The 22,806-nt window shown below is 44.2% G+C and overlaps 1 protein-coding gene across 3 annotated transcripts in view; it reads right to left on the bottom strand.

Annotated features, from left to right (window-relative positions):
- Nucleotides 1–6,340: 6,340 nt before the first annotated feature.
- Nucleotides 6,341–22,806, bottom strand: part of OTOA (otoancorin) — an 80,798-nt gene continuing 64,332 nt past the window's right edge. For all 3 annotated transcript variants that reach the window (XM_011987924.1, XM_011987925.1, XM_011987926.1), the window contains 6 exons: nt 21,771–21,926; nt 14,774–14,916; nt 14,303–14,439; nt 13,682–13,779; nt 9,796–9,991; nt 6,341–6,600 (listed from right to left, as the gene is read on the bottom strand). In XM_011987924.1, the coding sequence (XP_011843314.1) occupies nt 6,530–6,600; nt 9,796–9,991; nt 13,682–13,779; nt 14,303–14,439; nt 14,774–14,916; nt 21,771–21,926 (801 nt within the window). In that variant the 3' untranslated portion in view covers nt 6,341–6,529. The remainder of the gene's footprint in view (nt 6,601–9,795; nt 9,992–13,681; nt 13,780–14,302; nt 14,440–14,773; nt 14,917–21,770; nt 21,927–22,806) is intronic.

The following is a 22,806-nucleotide window of genomic DNA, read 5'->3' as shown; positions in this document are numbered from 1 at the left end:
TGGCCACCACTGAGAATCCACCCAGCTGCCCATCAGCATCTCAAGTTCCCTGTTGCAAGATGCCAGGGAGCATGAGAGAGGACCACGGTGGAGAGTGAGCTCTCAATGAACCTGCTGTGGTAGGGAGAAGACGAAGATGGGGCAGATCCCCAGGGGGAAGACAACTTAAGGACAGACTTGTTGAACTGAGTCACTTCAAAGGGTCTTCCATCTTCCAGCATGAGCAGAGAAGATGACCACACACCTAGGGGAGAGTCAGATGGCTTCTTCAACTGAAACGTTCTTCCCTAAGGATGAGCTAATATATCATATGACCTGAAAATCCTTCTGGGAGACTCTAGGTAAAAGGGCCTTGATTGCACCAGGGAGAAAAGCTAAGTTATAGATTTGGGAGAAATGAGTGAGTGCTCAAGGTGAAGCAGTTAAGTGAGTCATGAGATACAAAGTCTGCTATGGCAAAGTAGGTGGGACAACCATGTTATGAGTATAAGCTCTGACCCCAGCTTTCGTCTGATTTCTATAATCCCTGATCTTGGAGATGGGAAATAAATGGGTACATGACAGAAGTTAAAGACCATTATCAGGTATCAAGTACCATGGCACTTTTTGGAGGCAGAAGAGCTTGACAAATGTGCATAGCGTGAATAGTAAATGATGGTAAGGGTAAAGGATAAAATGTATCATCTTCCTATCATCAGAATGGGACCAGCACTGTGTAAGGTGGGCATGTTAATGACATGATATATAAGACAGCTTTTGCTACAATAACAAATAACTCCCTAGGCCAGGCACGGTGGCCCATGCCTGTAACCCCAGCACTTTGGGAGGCTAAGGTGGGTGAATTACCTGAGGTCAGGTGTTCGAGACCAGCCTGGCCATCAAGGTGAAACCCTGTCTCTACCAAAAATATAAAAATTAGCCAAGCATGGTGGCACATGCCTATAATCCCAGATACTCAGGAGGCTGAGGCACTAGAGGCGCTTGAACCCAGGAGGCAGAGGTTGCAGTGAGCCAAGATCACTCCACTGCACTCCAGCCTGGGTGACAGAGCGAGACTCCATCTCAAAAAAAAATTGTTTTTAAAGAGAAATAACTCCCAAATCTCAATGGATCCCTATAACAAATATTTGTTTCTTGCTTCTTCAGTCTTCAGGTTGGCTGTGATTATACTGGGTTTGGCTTGGCTGAGCTCAGCTAGGTTCTGCTGAGCTCAGCTTGGCTCAAAGGTTTGGATTGAGTTCAGGTCTGCTCCACATGTCTTTTCACATGAGAAGCAATTACCAAGAGGTCAAGCCAAATCATGCAACACATTTAAAACTTCTGCTGGGGGAAAATATTGAGTCTGCTCACATTCCAATGACCAAAGCCCAAAGTTAGAAGGGCAAGGAATTAGACTCTACCTACTGAGATGTACTACAAAGTCACATGGCAAAAAGCTTATAATTCTAATAAAGGAAGTAAGCAGAATCATTGGGAACAATCATCTAGTTTGCCACACACGGAGATGTGCCACAGGGACTCAGAGACTGGAAGGAATTCCCAAGGGCCAGAGTTCTCCTGGGAAACTACAGCGTCCACCATTGCTTCCCAGATTTTATCAGCATCTCTGTAGTCTGGCTCATCAGAGGCCACAACGGAGATAAAGGCAAATAAAGACTTCACCTGCTGGCAAGCTGCAGATATCTCCATGGATCAGTCAAGCCCATGTCCCTTTCTGAAACAATCAGTAACCAGGGAAGTGACAGAAGAAAAGTGTAATACAAACTACTTACGGTATTGGAAGAATCCTAGGAATCGTTGGAGGTCTTGAATGAATTTGAGGAGGGTACTCAGTTCAAGACTACTTTAAGACACACACTTTGTAGATGTCCCAACTAGACACCATGTGGCCTGGGAATTCTGCAACGTTTACTTTTTTTCAATTATATTATATTATGTTATATTATATTTATAAGCAATACATAATCTTATATGTAAGATTATTACATATATATTATATATAATACAGATATATAACATAGATATATAATATAGATAATATTTATATATATTATCTATATATACAATATATTTATATATAAATATCATCTATAATATAGCTATATAATATATATTATAGATATCTATATATCTATATATCTATATATTATATCATATCTAAATATAATCTTATATATGATATGTATCTCATATATTATCTTATATATGATATATTATCATATACATGAGTTATATGCATCTCATACATATTATCTTCCTATATATGAGATATATAGCTCTCACATACATAAGATATGAGATATATAGCTATATCTTATATATATGAGAGCTATATATCTCATATACAAATAGATATAGATATAGATACAGATATACATATAGATCATTCCATCACCCAGGCTGGAGTGCAGTGGTACAATCATAGTTTATTGCAACCTCAAATTTCTGGGCTCAACCGATCCTCCCCCTTCAGCCTCCTGAGTGGCTGGGACTACAGGCACGTGCCACTAGGCAGGGGCTAATTTTTCTTTTTTTGGAGATAGAGTCTCAGTCTGTTGCCCAGACTCAGATGCAGTGGTGCGATCTCGGCTCTCTGCAACCTCCACCTCCCAGGTTCAAGCAATTCTCCTGCTTAGCCTCCCAAGTAGCTGGGACAACAGGCATATGCCACCACTCCCAGCTAATTTTTTGTATTTTAGTAGAGACAGGGTTTCACCATGTTGCCCAGGCTGGTCTTGAACTCCTGAGCTCAGATATCTGCCTGCCTAGCCTCCTAAAGTACAGGGATTACAGGATTGAACCACCCACTGCCCCCAGCCCTTTTTTTTGTTTTTGTTTTTTTTAGGGACAGCATTTCCCTATGTTGCCCATGCTGGACACAAACTCCTGGCCTCAAGTGATCCTCCTACTTCAGCCTCCCAAAGTGCTAAGATTATAGGTATGAGCCACCACGCTTGGCCCAATATTTTTAAAGGCCCCTCAAGAGGCAAAAGTGCCTAGTATTGAATATTAAGATGTTTACTGTGTTGTAACTGTCTTCCATGACTTCAGTAAAACAGAGTAAACACACACACGCCCCAAGACACAGTAATCTCTCTTTGGTACTACCAAAGATGTTCACCCATCACAAGCAGCTGTGGCTGAACCCCTGAGTACCAGGACTGGAGAGGATAACTTCATTCTAAGTTCCACTGGATGTTAGGCTGAAGTTGCAGCCCCCATCAAGCCAGGCTTGGTGTCTGGAGGGGGCCTGAAGGTGGAGATTCTGCAAAAGTATCTAACTGGGGTGAAATTCAAAAAATTTAGAAGCCAGAATGGCACAGGTCCTGACTGATAAGAACCAAAGACACCACGCTGTGATCTGCATACAAGTGCCAGTGATCCCTGCCTGCAGCTGAGGAGGGCTGTGGAGGATGGAGGCTAGAAATCCATCAGGAGAGCTGACATTGAAAGGTGAATGGGAGCAGCACCTGCCAGCGTGACCTGCTGCTTTCCTGCATGCAAAGGACTGTGCATTTCAACCTGAGACCCTGAGGTTTCTGCAAGGCATCAGCTAGATTTGTCTTTCTGCCTGGGGCGATCACCAATTATATGTGCTGTGAGGCAAACTGGCCTCCCGCCAGAGGAGGAGGCGAAGGGATTTACAGAATCTCTCTCTGATCTGACTTATTAGAGAAGTTAAAGGACACCCATCCAGGAGGCAGCACGGTGCAGAGATAAAGAAGTCAGGATTCGAATTTGTGCTATCTGGGAAGCTTAGACAAGATCTCCGTAACCTCTCTCAGGCTCAGTTCCCTCATCTGGAAAATGGGAATCCTAACAGTGCCTACCTGGCAGGAGCATGGCCACAATGAAATGAGCTAATGACACAGTGAAAGCCCTTAGACAGCCTGACCCAGAGTCAGCCCTCTGTAATGGGAGTCATTATTCAAGATGGGAGGAAAGAAACAGGAATTAGAGCAGAAACAAATGAGCAGAAAGAGAGATGAAATACAAAAGCTACATGAAGTTGGCAGTGTGAAGCCTGACTCACAGGAGAGTGGATTTTGTTACTGTTTGCTTTTTCTTGTCCAGGATAATCCAAGACCGGCAGAAAGTGAGAATACCGATTGAGATCCAAGGACATCCTCATGGGAGTCTGTGCAGACACGTTCTCATCAAGCACCCCTCTCCAAGCAGCTGGTCCAGCCCAGCTAAAGTGGGGGCTTCTGTTTGTAAGAAAATTAAGGCGGATCACTTGAGGCCAGGAGTTCAAGACCAGCTTGGCCAACATGGTGAAATCCTATCTCCATCAAAAATGCAAAAATTAGCCGGGCATGGTGGCGCATGCTTGTAAACCCAGCTACTCAGGAGGCTGAGGCAGGAGAATCCCTTGAATCCGGGAGGTAGAGGTTGCGGTGAACCAAGATTGTGCCACCACACTCCAGCCTGGATGACAGAGTGAGGCTCCATCTCAAAAAAAAAAAAAAAAAATTAATGTTCTGTACTTGAGAAGCACCATTTGCTGCCACTTCCCTACCAGGATGAAGGAAAACCAAGTCAGACCTTAAATAACACGTGTAGGATCACACCTTTCACACTGCAGTCTTAGTTTTCTATAAAACCACGTGACCTCTGAAAATACACTCGAGGCTCTGCAATAGCTACTCATGATGCTTCGTAAAATCCACCGCCTTTTATGGGACACCACAGATTTTCGGAAACATGCAGGGTTTTCTTCTTATCTCCAGATGAGACGTCTACTGTGGATGAGTGACTAGGAGGAGAACCCAAGGTGTGCTGGTGGCAGAACAGAAGCGCCTAGGATGCCACCAGAGAAACGCCCTGCCAAGCAGCTGTGATGCTGTGTTCGAGAAGGTGTTTGCAAACACCACTGCTGCCCCCCTTCCCTGAGCCCTGACTTCCTAAACCTAAGGCTAAAAGCATCTTGGCAATTCCCAGAAGTAACTTCATTCTAGAAGGATCGAGCCAGTGGGCGGAGTTTGCTCAGCCGCACCAGGATCACACCAGTCACTGACTTACCCAACGTATTTTTATTTTTTATTTCAGCCCATTCCCCAAAGCCCAGAGCAACTTAAAACCAGAAGAGCCACCACCATCTCCACCAAAAAAAGGGAATATTTTGAGAGCTTAATGATAACTTCACAGCCATCCATTCAGCTGAGTCCCAAGGAAATGGAAGACATCTGAAAAATGTATTTTTAAATTGATTTAACGTTGAGCCACGTTAAATGTTTTAATTTCCAACCAATGCAATGCCCACCAAAACATCAATTAGTCCCAGCAATCAGCCAAGAATATTGGCTTCTGCTCAGGGATTCATTTATTTCAGCTCTGCTAAATATCATAGGGGAGAAATCCAATGTAGCCTGTAGCTTCAAGAAAGTGAAATTAAGCTCAAGTAGAAACTAGATCAGGCCCTGGCTAAAATGGTGCCTTTTCTTGCACTGCCTCTCTCTGGTATCTCTCTAAAGCGAGGGCAGCAACTTGTTTGTAAGGGCCTCGTACTGTTAATAGAAAACACCATTCCTTCCCCACGGGTTCTCTGTCTCCAAGATGGAAAACAAAAGAGGCTGCAATGGGACAGAGAAGGGCTTCCCACTGAGGAGATGAGTGGGCTTAACAATTTGCAAGATCAAAAATCAAAACAATTAAACCCGTGGAGATGGAGGAGAAGGACAGTGAACAGAGGCTGGGAAGGGTAATGGGAGAGTTGTGGGGGGAGGAGGCAGATGGTTAACCAGTACAATAAAATAGAAAGATGAGTAAGACCTACTCTTCCATAGCACAACAGGATGACTATAATCAACAGTCGTTTTTGTTTGTTTGTTTGTTTTTTTGAGACAAAGTCACTCTGTCACCCAGGCTAGAGGGCAGTGGCACGGTCTCTGCCCACTGCAGCCTCCGCCTCCCCAGTTCAAGCAATTCTCCTGCCTCAGCCTCCCGAGTAGCTGGAATTACAGGCGCGCACCACCATGTCCAGCTAATTTTTGTATTTTTAGTAGAGATGGAGTTTCACCATGTTGGCCAGGCTGGTCTTGAACTCCTGACCTCAGGTGATCCACCTGCTTCGGCCTCCCACAGTGCTGGGATTACAGGTGTGAGCCACTGTGCCCGGCCCTATAGTCAATAGTAATTTAATTGTACATTTAAAAATAACTGAAAGAGTATAATTGGGTTGTTTATAACACAAAGGATAAAGGCTTGAGGTGATGGATACCCCATTTTACATGATGTGATTATTACACATCGCATGCCTGTATTAAAACATCTCATGTACCCCATAAATATATATACCTACTATGTACTCACGAAAATTAAAATTTAAAAAAATTAAAAATAATTTGCAAGATCATTTTTAATAATTATTTTTCAGTTTGGATGCATTTTCACCATCATGGCCCCGGGGTCTCCTTGCCCTAGATGAGGGTCTGGATCTAGGGAAGGGTCTCCCACCGTCTGAAGCATTGTGTCTCTACACGCGTTGGCCAGCTGCTTGGGGCAACACAGGACGATGTGCTCAGGCCACTCACCACAGAAACTTAGCCATTAGAACCAGCAGAGGACAACCAAGCCAAAGATCCCACGACAGGGGAGCTCCTAAAAGCAAACACAAAGTAAGAGTACACATGAAGTCCCAGCAGCAAGCAGGTAGACATGTCTTGTCCAACTCCCCGAGTCTCTCTCTGGGACCACTTGATGCAGAGCCTTGATTTGTTCATCTCTTAAATGGGAACAATGACCCTCAAAGAGAAGGAGAGGTGGGGGAGTGAGAATTAAATGAGATTGTGTCAGTCAGCATGTACTAGGGAGCTTGTTAAAAACACCAATTCCAGGATCCCCTGGAGATTCTGATTTAGCAAGTCTGCCAGGAGGCCCAGGAATTTGTATTTTAAGCATCTCTCCCAGGTGATTCTGACATTAAGCAAGTTTAGGAAACAAAAGATTAGGGCTCTGATCCATAGGAAGGGTTCACCCAATGGCAGCCCTCACTTAGGCCTTTGGGGTGAATGAAGGAGGGGCATCCAGGATCTTGCCCAGCCAGGGACATGCAGGGGACATCTTTGTAAGGCACCCTCATCACTTTCTGACACTGCTGTTTCAAGGGAAAACCCGTCACACCTTTCTGCAGGGGATTTGACAACATCCATTAAAAAAAAAATTCAGATAGAGTCTCGCTCTGTCACCCAGGACGGAGTGCAATGGCACCATCTCGGCTCACTGTAGCCTCCGCCTCCCAGATTCAAGCAATTTCCCTGCCTCAGCTTCCCTAGTAACTGGGACTAAGGCACGTGCCACCACACCTGGCTAATTTTTGCATTTTTAGTAGAGACGGGGTTTCACCATGTTGGCCAGCTTCATCTCAAATTTCTGACCCCAAGTTATCTGCCTGCCTCGGCCTCCCAAAATACTGAGATTACAGGCATGAGCCGCCACGCCCGACCAACATCCATCAAAATTATAAATGCAGACCCTGTGATCTAGCAATCTCACTTTAAAGAGTTTATCCTACAGACATATTTGCACAGATGCAAATTATATCAGGTCAGGAACTGCAGCATTATTCATAACAGCAAAAAAAAAAAAAAAAAAAAAAAAACTGAAAGGACCATCTACAGACCCCTGGTTGAATACAGTTATGGCATAGCCATAAAACCAACAATGGCACAGCTCCTGTGCACAGATACAGAATTTCCTCCAAAGTGTATTGTTAGGTGAAAAATGCAAGGTGCAGAACAAGGTGTATAATAAGCTTTTGTGAAAAGTGCAGAGATCATCTATATTTGATTTGCTATGTATGCATAGAATATCTCTGGACAAATACATAAGAAGCTGGTAACATTGGTTGCCTCTGGAGAGGGAACTGGGTGGCTGGGGGACCCAGGATGGAGGAAAAGGTTTCACTACATGCCTTTCAGACTTTATATATTTGGAACCCTGTGCATTATCCATTGTGCATATTATCTATTTGTGTAAAACGCTATAACATTTACAAATAACTTTTAAATATATGCATATCATATTTCAATGAAAATGTTGTTGTTGTTGTTGTTGTTGTTGTTTTGAGATGGAGTTTTGCTCTTTTGCCCAGGCTGGAGTGAACTGGCAGGACCTCAGCTCACTGCAACCTCCGCCCCGAGTGTTCAAGCAATTCTCCTGCCTCAGCCTCCCGAGTAGCTGCGATTATAGGTGCCCACCACCAGACCCAGCTAATTTTTGTATTTGTAGTAGAGACAGGGTTTCACCATGTTGGCCAAGCTGGTCTCAAACTCCCGACCTCAGGTGATCCACCCGCCTCGGCCTCCCAAAGTGCTAGGATTACGGGCATGAGCCAATGTGACAAGCCTCAACGAAAAGTATTTTAAAGTAATAATATAATTCATTAAAAGGCATGGTTTGTGTATTCAAGTGCCACCTCTGGCCACTGTGGCTGCAGAAATGGGGAATACCCCAATTCACCATCCCTGTGTGAAGGCAGGGTAGGGAGACATTCAAGTCAGGAAAAGCTAGAGTGGAGGTTTTAGTCAAGCACCAAGTCCTCTGTCTTCTCTGGGTACTTGTCCATGCCGGTACCTACTCCTGGGACACTGTCCACCTCGCTAAGTCCATCTTCTTCTCACCTTGTGTCTCACCTGAGACATCACTGACTTTAGGAGGTTTCCTGACCCATGTGTGTTCCCTGTGTGTTCCCCCTCTCAGCACCCAGCAACTGCCTTGTGCTCACCAGGACACATGTCTTCCCTCCCCGCCAGGCTGCACTGAGAGTTCAATGAGGGCAGGGGACATCTCTGGCTTGTTAGAAGCTATCTCCCCAAAGCATGGTCCTAATGTGGTGTTAAGAACAGAAGGCATCACAAAGAAGTGAGAAAGTGAAGGAGAAAGGGGGAGAGATGTAAGAAAGGCATGGGGGAGAAAAAGGAAAGAAGGCTGTGTTCCCAGGATCCAATGCCACTCCCTGGGGAGGCTTCTCTATCTTAGCTCAGCCCTTAGTCATTATCACCCTCCCTGGTCTTGTCAGATTTGAAATATCTTCTTCATTTACAAGAGGGCCTTATCTATCTTGCTCACCTCTGTATTCCCAGCCCCTACGGCAGACTTGGAACATAGCAGGTGCCCAGTAAACATGGATTGAATTAGTTAATATTGGACAAGGCCAGGCTTGGTGGCTCATACCTGTAATCCCAACACTTTGGGAGGCTGAGGTGGGCAGATCACCTGAGGTCGGGAGTTCAAGACCAGCCTGGCCAACATGGTGAAACCCCATCTCTACTAAAAATACAAAAATTAACCAGGTGTGTGGCACACACCTGTAATCCTAGCTACTTGGGAGGCTGAGGTGGGAGGATCGCTTGAGCCTGGGAGGTGGAGGTTGCAGTGAGCCGAGATCGTGGCACTGCATTCCAGCCTGGGCGACAGGGCGAGACTCTGAGTCAAAATAATAATAATAATAATAGTAGTTAATTATTATTGGATAGTGAGGAGGGAGTTTGCAAAGGAGCCGCTAAAATGAATTTAGTCCTGAAATTCTGATGGGATTCGTTCTGGGTAGGGGCCGGGGAACTGGAAGATTTTTAATGCCCACCACCCAAGTGCAGCCATAGTTGAGAATCATTAATCCTGAAACTTGGTAGGGAAGCTTGATAGGAACTTTGGGTTTTTCACTGAGGGCAGAATCCCCAGTGACTGTCAGAGACCCCGCTCTGAATCTTAAGAATCTTCCCACCCCAGGCCTGACAGGGAGGACAGGGAAGGAAAGTGAGGCTGGGACACGGGGCAGAGGGCGGCTCTGCTCACCTGCGGGAGAACGCGAGGATGAGGTCCTAGTGGGACCGGCGCTAGCGGGCGCGTCTTGCCAGGAGTGAGTCTTGGCGCCATCTAGCGCCTGCTGGAGGCTCTGCAGCTGCAGCGGACTGAGCCGCCGGCGCTGGGCGTGGGTCACCGCCGCGGCGTTCTCTGGGCCCAGGGAGGCGATCTGCTCCGCGGACAGCTCCTGCGGGAGGCAAAGGGGCAGCACCTTCACACGGGGCCCCTCCCCGGATTTCCCACACCTCGGGCGTCCGGCACAGGATGCGCACAACTTTGTCATCTCCTTGTGTGTATCATGTGTGGTCCTCTTTAAGATGTTTCCTTAAAATTAGATCACTCTTGCACTACCAAAATAAATGCATTTAAAAATAGAAATTTTAAAATGGAAATTTCCAAAAATGGAAAGCCGCAGACTTGCCATAAGCAAGCATTAAATAGGAGCCGCAAAACAAAGATAAAACAATATTGTTGAATCCTAGCTAGATTTGTCCGCCAACAATATCTGAACCCATGGCCTCTTAAAAAAAAAAAAAAAAAGAGAGAGAGAGAGAATATAAAATGTACTATATAGGTGTTAAATTGACACTTCTTCCTTGAGGTAATTAGAAGTACTAACAGAGAGTTGAAAAGAGAGGCATGATTTCCTCCCTATGTGGCAATGTTGTTTAATGCAATGCAAGCCAGCTTCCCAGTGCTTCAAGTCTTCCACCTCCTGAAACACTGATGTGGAGGGGGAAACACAGGTCTTAAAGACCAGAGGCCTGAATTTGAGCTCCTGCTCTGCCACATGCTTGCTGTGTCACCTTGGAAAAATTACACAGCCTCCTTGGGCTTTGGGGATAAATGTGAGACAGCACAGAGAACTCATCTCCTCTGCTGACTGATTCTGATCCTTTGGTTTGACTGCCTGAGCACCATGTGATGAGCTCTGTGAGGGCTCCACGGAGGCAAAATGCAGTCATCTATTGGTGATATCTGCCATGGACAACATGAGTAGGAAATTCTGCTGGCCAGGCTATGTCTTCAAAGACTGTGAAGAAGGTGTCTTCTGAAGTCACTTTCAGATCAAAGGACTTGGTGACTCGTTCCGATGGGACTGGAATACGTTGGGATGGCAGGATGCTGCTCTTATAAAGGGGACTCTACATAATCGTGTTTATTTTCTAAAGGCCCTGAACAATCTGGGAAAGATGCTTATGCTCCCTTATCCCTTCCTCTCCTGTCAGTCACCCTCTCCTCCTCTTTTGTCCAGGTAGGTACTTCCCTGGAATCATATCCCTCTGCGTAAAGCCCTTCCAGGCACCCCATTCCAGAACACAGTTCAGGCTCCTGGAAAAAACTCTGCCCACCTCTCCAGCCTCACACCTGGCATTCTTCACTCCAGGAGAGTGAGTGCCAATATTTACAGTTCCCGAGAGGCAGCACCTTTCTGTGCACCTCCTTCTGCCTGGAACACTGTTTCTTCTTCATCACTAGCTGTCCTCAAAGATTCAGCATCTGGTCGGTCAAGCGCCGTGGCTCATGCCTACCATCCCAGCACTTTAGGAGGCTGAGAAGGAATGATTAACAGGCCCAGGAGTTCGAGATCAGCCTGAGCAACACAATGAGATCCTCATCTCTACAAAAAGTTTTTCTTAATTAGCCAAATGTGCAGTCCTAGTTACTTAGGCTGACGTGAGAGGATTGCTTGAGCCCAGAGGATCAAGGGTGCAGTGAGCCGTCACTGTGCCAGTGCACAGCCTGGGCAACAGAGTAAGACTTTGTCTCAAAAAAATTAAAATTCAGCATCACCTCCTCTCCTCTCACTACACACACACACACACACACACACACACACGGTGGGGTGGGCACATAGGTGCTTTCTTGGCTTCCATATACCATTAACACAGAGTCTGTATTCTAAAAATTATCTCTTTTATCAATGTTGCTGACTTGCGACCCACAGGCCAGATTGAATCTCTAGGCCTGCAGCACTGTGTTTTCAAAAATAAATTCAGATTGGCTGCCAACATTTAATTATCAAGCGATTCCATATGAAAATGAAGATTTCTGACTTCTTCTTGAAAAAAGTAAAAAGGAAAATTCAGCAATCCTGGGCCCACGTGGCCACACTGCATGAATGTGCTAGGGATGAGAAGCAGCCTCCACATTTAGACAGGGCTCTCCAGTTCACTTCGGTCTCTACCCAGCCTACTGCACCTTGTGTTACCTTTCAGGCCCCTGAAGGCACTGTGTGATAACCCCTTCACCTGTGCATCCTTAGGTGCACCTACCCTGGAGCCTGCCACAATGTAGGTGATTGGTAGGGATTTCTGGAATAGATAAATACCTGTACAAAGAAGCAGCACAACAGCACTCCAAACAAGACCAAGAGAAAGTGCTTAGCAAAATGCCAGCATCCAAGACCAGGCTGCTTGTCCCATGCAGACTGCCCCAGAGGGGAAACAAGTATTTGCTCAATGGCCTTAAGGACTGCTATTTATTGCCCTCAGACAGCTATTATGCCTGCAATGTGCTCGGAACTGTCCGAGGTGCTGAAATGATTGAAGGTCGGCTATCTTTCTTGAAATGAACAAGTGATGTGGCACCAGGGGAGTTTGTTGAGCCTGATTTGTGTGTTTTATCCAGAAGTGGTGGACAAAATGTATTCCCACATTACCCAGCAAACAGGAACACCAGGGTCACTGCCTGCTCATCAGAGCAGACTATTCCCACCAAATACTCCCCTAATCTTGTACACAGACAGAAAAAAAAGGACCTGTCATTAGATACCCTGCTTCCCTTACTTCAACTGATCCAATTCCACCCTCTCAATTTTTTCCATAGTAGTTTTTCACCTGTCCTCTTGTGATTTTCCTAATATTTTTCTTTAAACCAACTAAAAATATATAGAGAGAGAAAAAAATACATATATATATATATACACAGAGAGAGAGAGAGAGAGATGGAGTTTCACTCTTGTTGCCCAGGCTGGAGTGCAATGGTGTGGTCTCAGCTCACTGCAACCTCTGTCTCCCTGGTTCAAGCAATTCTCCTGCCTCAGCCTCCCAAGTAGCTGGGATTACAGGCATCCAACACCACGCCCAGTTAACGTTGTATTTTTCATAGAGATGGGGTTTCACCATGTTGGCCAGGCTGGTCTTGAACTCCTGACCTCAGGTGATTGGCCTGTCTCAGCCTCCCAAAGTGTTGGGATTACAGGCGTGAACCACCGTGCCTGACCTAAATCAACTAAAATATTTTTATTTAATTGTATTTTAAAAGGAAATATTGAAAGGTCCACAATCCCTCATCTGCAATTCTGAAGTCCAAAAATAATCTGAAAACTGAAAGTTTTCCCCCAAAGTTTAAGTCAAACTTATTTATCAGCAAAACTTGACCTGAAGTGATGTGAGGCTATTTATTTATAATCTCTATTTATTCCAATTAGTGTGGCTTCTCACAGATTTCTTCACAGAAATACTAATGTGTTTGCTTACAAGGTGCTTCCCCAGGCACTGCTGGGGGTATGAAGTTACATACAGTAAATGTACAGGATAATCTTTTTAAAATCTGAGAAATTCTCAATTCTGAACTATATCTGTCCCCAAGGGTTTTCGTAAGGGTTTATGAACCTCATACCACCATAAATAGAAAATCAGTACCACCTGCTAGAAGAAGAGAAGGTGACCATAAAAATAAATATAATTAAAACACATATGTAATTTTAAGAAAAAGTATTTTTCAAAAACACCTAAACTCATATAGATCTCCCCTGACCCCATCAGCAGAGTCTGGCCACAAGTCTCTAAATTCTAAGGCCCATGATCTGTTTCCCTGTGTGATTTGAAATGGGGTCAAGCTCCCCTTTCTCCTTGAAGAACTGAGCACCTACTTTGAATATCTCATCAGGAAGGCATTTTATTGCTGATGGCTGGAAATATGGCATCAAATCTTTGTCAAGCATCCGGAGCTCTGCCTTAGTTAATCCAGCTGGGGAGAAAAAGGAATCACAGGGGTTTAGTTCAAGCCATCAGAACTCCGCTTGTTTTATTAATGGTGCTTCATAATGCTCAGATCTGAGTGTTCTAGGCAAGCATCATTCCTTACAAAAGGCCCTGGAAATCACACTGGGGAATCAAGTTCCTTCATCAACTCAGGAAAAAAAAAAATGTGGGTCACATTAGCCCTGATTGGCCTCCTACAGTGAAACGCATGCCCAGAAGGAACTTCAATTTACACACTTTCAAATTTTGTATAAAACTACTTAGGGGTCAATTAAATCACATTCTAAACTAGTGGTTTTCCAAACTTTAGTGTACACAAGGATCTCCAAGAGAGCTTGTTTTAAAAGCAGATTTGCAGACTCACCCTCTGCAACTTCAAATCATGAAATATAGGTTCTACTGTAATGCCACTGACGTTTGCTACACGTGGCCAAGGATCATGTTTTATTTTGTGTCCCCACATTTAAGTTTGGAAAGGGAGAGAAAGGCATGCTCAGGGTGAGTCTTACCTGCAATGGTCCCAAGCTCCTGCAAGACAGGACTGGTCCACTCAGTGGGATCCCCAAACACGACTTCAGCCTTCCTCTTAAACTCAGCCAAGACATGCGTGCTGCAGAGCAGGGTCCCAATTCTGGCCACTACCACCCTGGTAGTGGTTAAAGAGGGAGGGATATAATCTGAGTTTGGACTCTTCAGCCAAAACCAAACCAACAAACACACCCCACACACACACACACACACACACACACACACACACATAATGTGCAGAAGTTAGGTAGGCTCAGCAGGCAGAGCAGATCCAGCTTATCCTATTAGCCCAGTGGGATTTTAGCCCAGAAAGGTGCCAAGTGTCAGGAGGTGGAATATCTAGATGGATGGATGGATGGATGGATGGATGGATGGATGGATGGATGGATGGATGGATGGATGGATGGATGGATTAACCCATTTGCCATTTTGCACATTCATATTTTAGTTACCTGAATTCTGAGATCTTTATAAGTGGGATTTCAGTTATGTTTATAGCACACAGGGTTGCACCAAGTCCTACCAAATGAAAGCTCTTCAGGTCCTGGATATTGTATCCTGAATCATCCAGGAACCCTTGCAAAATGGATTCAGCCTAAAAAATATAGTAAGAATAAAAGATAAACTCTCCAGGAATGATCGAGGTCCCCAGGCCTGAGGGGATTAATAAGCTGTTGCTGTAGTCTTCTGACTGATCTCCCATCCTACTCCTCAGGAATCCCCACCCCAAACCATCCTGGCCTCTGCATCCAAGTTAATGTCCTTAAGATGCTACTTCAACTGAGTATGTCCCCTACTGCGGAGGTGTCTTCAGGCAATGAATCTCTTATATCCTTCACCAATATTAAAGGCACTTGTGTCCTGTGTCTGTGTCTGCTGCTTAGTTCCTTCAGTCACTCTTATGACCTTCAGACACTTTGGACATACAACTTCTTCTGCATCAAGATCGAAACTTTTCCAGTATCTTTTTCCACAACGTTTCTTTTTCTTTTCTTTCTTTCTTTCTTTTTTTTTTTTTTCTCTTTTTGGAGATGGAGTCTTGCTCTGTCACCCAGACTGGAGTGCAGTGGCACACTCTCAGCTCATGCAACCTCCGCCTCCCCAGGTTCAAGCAATTCTCGTGTTTCAGCCACCCAAGTAGCTAGAATTACAGGTGCACATCATCACATCTGGCTTTTTGTATTTTTTGTAGAGACAGGGTTTCACCATGTTGCCCAGGCTAGTCTCGAACTCCTGACCTCGAGTGATCTACCCACCTCGAGATCCCAAAGTGCTGGGATTACAGGCATGAGCCACCACACCTGGCCTTTCCACAACCTCGCAACAAAACCTTATAATTTCCTGTCTCTTTGCCTTTGTTCAAACCCGTCCTTTCATCTGAAATGCCCTTCTGCACTTCCAAGTGCAGCCATCCTTTTTTTTGGGGGGGGAGGGGCAGTGTCAACTCAAATGTCACCTTCTTCATGACGTTTCAGCCAAAATGATTTTTTCTTCCTCTATGGTCCTACAGAAATATGTTTACCCCTTCAATTCCAATGTTTACTCTTCAATTCCAGAGAGTAACACACAAAATGCTTTGGTGTCAAAATATTTTAAACTAAGCCTTGATTTAAGGGGGCTGATGCATAGGTCTTCATAATTCTAGCAGTGGCTATTCATCATTCATGACTTCCTCTGGAGAACCACCTCTCTTGTATTCCTACTTCATGTGGTTCAGTCAAAGCTAACTGCACCGAGTTCCAGGAGTGATGAAATTCAATTCATACCTTAGCCTAGCTGCAGTCACTGGTTCTGGATAGGACATGTGATTTAACCAGAGTCAACCAGAACCAAATTTTGAGTGGAGCATTAGGAGAAGAGCTTTCTTTACTCTGGACTTGAACTTAGAAGGATATACACAAGGATCTGCTGGAACCTACCACATGCAGGAATAGAGCCTGTCTCTCAAAGAAAAGCAAAGTTCAAAAACATGATAAGAAACAGATTCCCACCAAGAGTGTTAAAGATCCTGGATCCAGCTGTACCTGAACACTACCCCTGAACTTTCCAGTTATGGGAATCAATCAATTCCCTTTTTATTTATTTTATTTTTTTTTTTTTGAGACAACGTCTCACTCTGTCATCCAGCCTGCAGTGGCATGATCTCTGCTCACTGCAACCTCCCTCTCCTGGGTTCAAGCGATTCTCATGCCTCAGCCTCCCAAGTAGCTGGGATTACAGGCAGGCACGAACACACCTGGCTAATTTTTGTATTTTTAGTAGAGAAGTAATTTCACTGTAGGCCAGGCTGGTCTCAAACTCCTGACCTCAAGTGATCTGCCCGTCTCAACCTCCCAAAGTGCTAGGATTACAGGTGTGAACCACCACACACTGTGCTCAGCCCCTTTATTTGATCAAGCCAGTTTGTGTTGGGTTTTCTGCCACTTGTAACTAAACATGTGCTGATTCATTCGATCTACCTGTGTAGGACCTGAGAAAGCATCCAAGCCAATCCTATGAAGATCAGCTATAAAATAACGTCTAGACTGGGCACGGTGGCTCACCCCTGTAATCCCAGCACTTTGGGAGGCCGAGGCAGGAGGATCACTTGAGGTCAGGCGTTTGAGACCAGCCTGGCCAACATGGTGAAAGCTTGTCTCTACACAAAAATACAAAAATTAGCCAGGCGTGGTGGCATGTGCCTATGGTCCCAGCTACTTGGGAGGCTGAGGTGGGAGGATTGTTTGAGCCTGGGAGGTGGAGGTTGCAGTGATCCAAGATTGCACCACTGCACTCCAGCCTGGGTGACAAAGTGAGACTCTGTCTCACAAAATAAAGTCTGGTTCCTTCAGTGCTCATGGGAGCAAGTAAAAGAGATTATGAGACCTCACAAGGCAAAGATGAGGAGACATCCAAGGACAGACCGCTAATTGAAAGTGAAAATCACAGGCTAGAGTCAATCTTCCCATCTCTCTCTCTCTCTGTCTGTCTTTTTTTTTGGACAGAGTCTCACTCTTTCACCCAGGCTGGAGTGCAGTGACATGATCTTGGCTCACTGCAACCTCTATCAAGCAATTCTCATGCCTCTGACTCCTGAGTAGCTGGGATTACAGGCATCCACCACCACACCCAACTAATTTTTTGTGTTTTTAGTAGAGACAGGGTTTCCCCATTTTGGCCAGGCTAGTCTCAAACTCCTGACCTCAAATGATCTACCCGCCTCAGCCTCCCAAAGTGCTGGGATCACAGGCATGAGCCACCATGCCCAGCCCCCATCTCCCTTTAATGTTAGTCATCCCCATCACACAATATAAATCATTAAGGTGCTGAGAGAAAGTGTTGAGGAAGATTGTGAAATGTTGCAATGAAATTCCATTTTCATGGGCTGGTGCTTCCCACCCCTCAGGTCTGTTTAAATGCTACCTACTCAGAGAAAACTGCCCTCTGAACTCTTTCACCTCAAACAGCCCTTCATTCCACTATTCCCATGAGTACCTTGTCCATTTTCTGCATCACTTATCATGATTTTTCAAATTTTTCACTTTGATTACTCACTTTTTTGTCTGTATCACCAAGTAGGTGCCCAAAAGAAAAGGACCATATCCAGGTAGTTTACCACTGAGTCCCCAGCACCTAGTATAATGCCTGCCACACAGTAGGAGTTCAATAAGTACTTCTTGAGTAAATGAATGAATGAATGAAACAACATCTGAGTGAGTGACTTACAGAAGTCATGGGCAATATATAGTCTTTGACATGCTTCACTTTGCTGCCTTCATGTAATAGACTGGCTTCAGGAAGACTTCTCATGTTTCTGAAAATCGGACTGGTCAGTGTCCTCATCAAGTTGTCCTCCATGATTACAAAGCTCACAGCTACTATGGGGGCGGGGGATTCAGTAACACCATGCTTAGACTTATATGTCATTGACTTAATGGGACTGTATATCAAAAGTGGAAATAGCTAACATTTATTGAGTGCATACTGTGTGCTGGCACTACTTTGACCACTTTACACATACTATCTCATCTAATCCTCCTAAATAACCCTATGAGGTAAGTATTAATAGTTTCCCTAGTTTGCAGACGAGCAAACTGAGGCATGGAGAAGTGAAGTAACTAGGCCAAGATCACATAGCTAGAAAATGATCATTCTGGCTGGGCACGGTGGCTCACACCTGTAATCCCAGCACTTTGGGAGGCCAAGGCGAGTGGATCACCTGAGGTCGGGAGTTCGAGACCAGCCTGACCAACATGGAGAAACCCTGTCTCTACTAAAAATACAAAATAAGCCGGGTGTGGTGGTGCATGCCTGTAATCCCAGCTAATCAGGAGGCTGAGGCAGGAGAATGGCTTGAACCTGGGAGGCGGAGGATGCAGTGAGTGGAGATCTTGCCATTACACTCCAGCCTGGGCAACAAGAGCAAAACTCCATCTAAAAAAGAAAAAAAAAGAAAAAAAAAAAGAAAATGATGGTTCTAGCATCAAAACCCAGGCAGTCTGAATCCATGGCCTATACTCTTAGCCAGTGAAGGTGTTTGGCTGTGGAGAAAAGATGGAGATTCAAGTTAGCTTTCAAATTTTTCTTATTAAGTCTTCACAATCAGGTTTCACTAGTTGACTCAGAGCAATTTGGGCTCCTCAACTATCAGGAATGCTCACTTTAAAATGAAAGTGCAAAAATACAATTTAAATAAAATTACTTTGAAGATGTGGTATTAAATTGTCCTTGCCACTGAAACCCGGAAAATGCAAGCTCAGCCTGCAAGGTGATAAGTTAAAACATATTTCCTTGAGTGACTATACCAGCGTATATGTAATGATTCCAAGACAATTAACACCAACACTTTTAGGAAATATTAACTGTTGAAAAATGAATAGCTTTAAGATTTCAATCCCTCTGTTCATCCCTCTGGCTTCTATAATAGTTATTTTCCTTATATTGGTTTTTGAGCTGAACTATCTGTTAATGTAGTTCCGACAGGTCTGACTATTAATCTAGAAACATGCATTTAAGGTTTGATTGGGAGCTAAAGTTGAAGAACTGACTGCAAATGATACATGCAAATGTTAGGTTTTCATATCCTCTTCAAACATATTGATAAATCTCACTGCCATCCATGAGAATTAAAATCGGTGCGAAGGGAAAGAGATACCCTAGTTTCTAAGTTGGATGTATTTTTCCGTTTCTCCCAGACTGCAAATAGAATGATTTTAATAGCACAGTGTGATGTGGCACTTCTCAAACTAGTCAAAACCAGTTTTAGAGTCAAAGAACCATGGGACGATAGAATATCAGACTGAAAGGAACCTCTGAGTGTTGGGGCTAACCCTCTCATCTTGCAAAGGAGGAGACTAACCCAGAGAAAGGGGCTGTGATGATGGTGATAATGATATGATGATGTTGATAATGACAACGCAATGATGTCAATATCAACTATGAAAACAGCTAATTTTTATTGAATACTATGTACCAGACATTGTTCAAAACGTTTTCAAGTATTTAACTCATGTAATCTTCATGGCCAGGATCTGCATGTTGCCCAGCTCTAGGGGGGCACCACTCACACTGTATTCTGTTTGAATGGTGCCACTCAGAGTTATGAAACAAGGCAACCATGATTACAAAAAGTTCGTAAGAGTAGGGGGACATTCATTGGTTTTGGCTGCTCAGCATCCACACTTTTCTTTGGAAAATTACCCTCTATTAGCTTCCTATTGCTACTCTACCAAATTACCACAAATGCAGTGGCTTTAAAAAATACACATTTATTCTCTTATAGTTCTGGAGACTGTACATCCTAAAATGGACTAGAAGGATAGGTTCTTTCTGGGAGATCTAAGAATTCATTTTCTTGCTTTTTCTAGCTTCAAGAGGCCACCTGCATTTCCTTGGCTCACAGCCCCATCCTCCATCTCCAAAATCAGCAGCAGAGCACCTTCAGATCTCTTTCTAGTCCCTCTGCTTCCATTATCATGTCACCTTCTCTATCTATGACCCTCCTTGCTCCTTCTTAAAAGGACCCTTGTGATTATATTGGGCCCACCCAAATAATCCAAGACAACCTCCCCATCTCAAGATCCTTAATCACATCTTCAAAGTCCCTTTTGCTCCATAAGTTAACATATTCACAGCTTCTAGGGGTTCAGACATGGACACCTTTGGAGGACCGTAATCAGCCTACCACATATCCTTCCCCACGCGGCTCATGTGGTCATGAGATGGTGATAAGATGGACTCCACTCCCTGATGCAGGCCTCGCCAACCAACATATTCAACCCCTGACCAGAGTGGTTGCTCAGGGGTGGGCAACTCCATGAGTGGAGTCAATGCTGGGGTTTTTCCAAAAACTAATAAAGAAGTGGCACATTTTTATGGACTTGTTAATTAGTTTGTATATAAGCCTAGTGCTGAAAATGACTGCTCAGAGAGCTGCCTGAGAATGAAGATAACATGGAAGGGCTAAGATTTCCCTTTCCAGCAGTACAGTGGATTAGACACCCTAAACTTCTCTCCCAATCAAAACAATTAAAATTCTGGGGAAAACTTTTTTAGCCCATGAAGGATTAATTAACATAGGAATTGTCCACCCACCATAAACAACTAGAAAATTTAACAAAATATATCAGACAACTGCATCCGGATATGGAACAACACAGAATCATAATCCCAAAAGAAGAAAAACAAACAAGATCAGCCCTAAAATTACCCTCACTTACTGCCAAAAAGCAGTTTCCAGGACATAGATCAGGAAGAGAAACCACAACACGCCCAGTGGCCCAGTCGAGTTGAGGATACAGAGATCCAAGTTGAGAGAGGCCAGGGCACTTATCACTTGTGGGGCAAAGTATTAGACAGGAGGAAACTGCAGAGAGTTCCAGAAATCTGCAGAGATGTCTAGTACTGACTGCTAATTTGCACATGCAAAGAGTGAAACTCCACATAGGCAGGAAAAGAGTCATCAGTAATCAGAAAGGATTAGGCTGAGCAACTTCCAGAGCTTATGTGAAGCTGGAAATAGTTCACGTTCTCACCAGCCAGAGTAGAGAGGTCTTGGATACATGGAGCATTAGGTAGTGTCCTCAAAGGAATCATGTCACAGTAATGATGATAAATTAACCACAGAATAAAGGTCACTCTGGACTTGCCCTAACAAAACTCAAAAGGAAGCATCAAAAGGATCAAGCTGATTTGAAAGTAACTTAAGTGTACGACAGAACAAAGCCCAATACTCTTCAAAGAACTACAACTAAATCAAATACTCAACAATGTAAAATCCACAATGCTTATCACCCAATCAAAATTGCTAGGCTTGCAAACAAAAAAAGAAAATACGACCCAGAACTAAGATAAAAATCAGTCAACAGCAACGGACTCAAACATGACAGTGATGATGAAATTAACAGTAAGGATACGAAGGCAGCTCTTATAAATACGGAATAGTTAAAAGACCCAGAAACATCCACCCACCTGTCTCGGGCTCCATTCTGTTTGCTGGGTTAGAAAAGCCACAGTGTCTATGGAACTGAGGTTCAGCTGCTCCAGCTCACTCTCATTAAGAGCCAGAGCAATGCGCCCTAGGGAGGCGATATGGTGTTCTCTCCAGTAAGAAGGCATGTCCCAAACCTTTAGGCAAAAAAAGAAAACAGAATAGACTGAACACTGGTGATGGTATTTACACTATGATTTGAATGTTTGTATCCCCCTAAAATTCATATGTTAAAACCTAATCTCCAATGTGATAATATTAGAAGGTTGGGCCTTGGGAGATGATTAGGTCATAAGGGTGGAGCTCTCATAAGTGGGATTAGTGCCCTTGTAAAAGAGCCCCCAGAGAGCTAGCTACAAGCTAGCCCCTTTCCACCATGTGAGGACACAGTGAGAAGGCACCATCTATGAAAAATAAGCCCTTACCAAACATTGGATCTGCCAATGCTTCAATTTTTGATTTCTCACCCCCCAGAACTGTGAGAAATAAATTTCTGTTTGTAAGTTATCAGTCTATGATATTTTGTTATAGCAGCCTGAATGGACAAAGACAGTATCTAAAACAGACATAAGGAGGCCAGATGCGGTGGCTCACACCTGGAATCTCAGCATTTTGGGAGGCCAAGGCATGCAGATCACACGAGGCCAGGAGTTCAAGATCACCCTGGCCAACATAACGAAACTCTGCCTCTACTAAAAATACAAAAAAACAAAAATTAGCAGTGCATGGTGGCACACACCTGTAATCCCAGCCACTCGGGTGGCTGAGGCACAAGACTCACTTGCAGAAGTTGCCGTTAGCCAAGATGGTGCCACTGCACTCCAGCCTGGGTGACAGAGCGAGACCCTGTCTCAAAAAAATAAAAATAAAACAGACATAGGGAAACCTACTGTGCAGCATGGTGGCCATAGTTGATAATAACGTGTTGAATACTTGAAAATTGTGAAGAGAGTAGATGTTAAATATTCTCACAACAAAAACTGACAGCTGACAAGTATGAAAGGCGATTGACATGTT

This window comes from Mandrillus leucophaeus, unplaced genomic scaffold, assembly GCF_000951045.1.
Source record: "Mandrillus leucophaeus isolate KB7577 unplaced genomic scaffold, Mleu.le_1.0 Scaffold32, whole genome shotgun sequence".
NCBI lineage: Eukaryota > Metazoa > Chordata > Mammalia > Primates > Cercopithecidae > Mandrillus > Mandrillus leucophaeus.
This window is presented reverse-complemented; position numbering and strand designations above follow the sequence as displayed.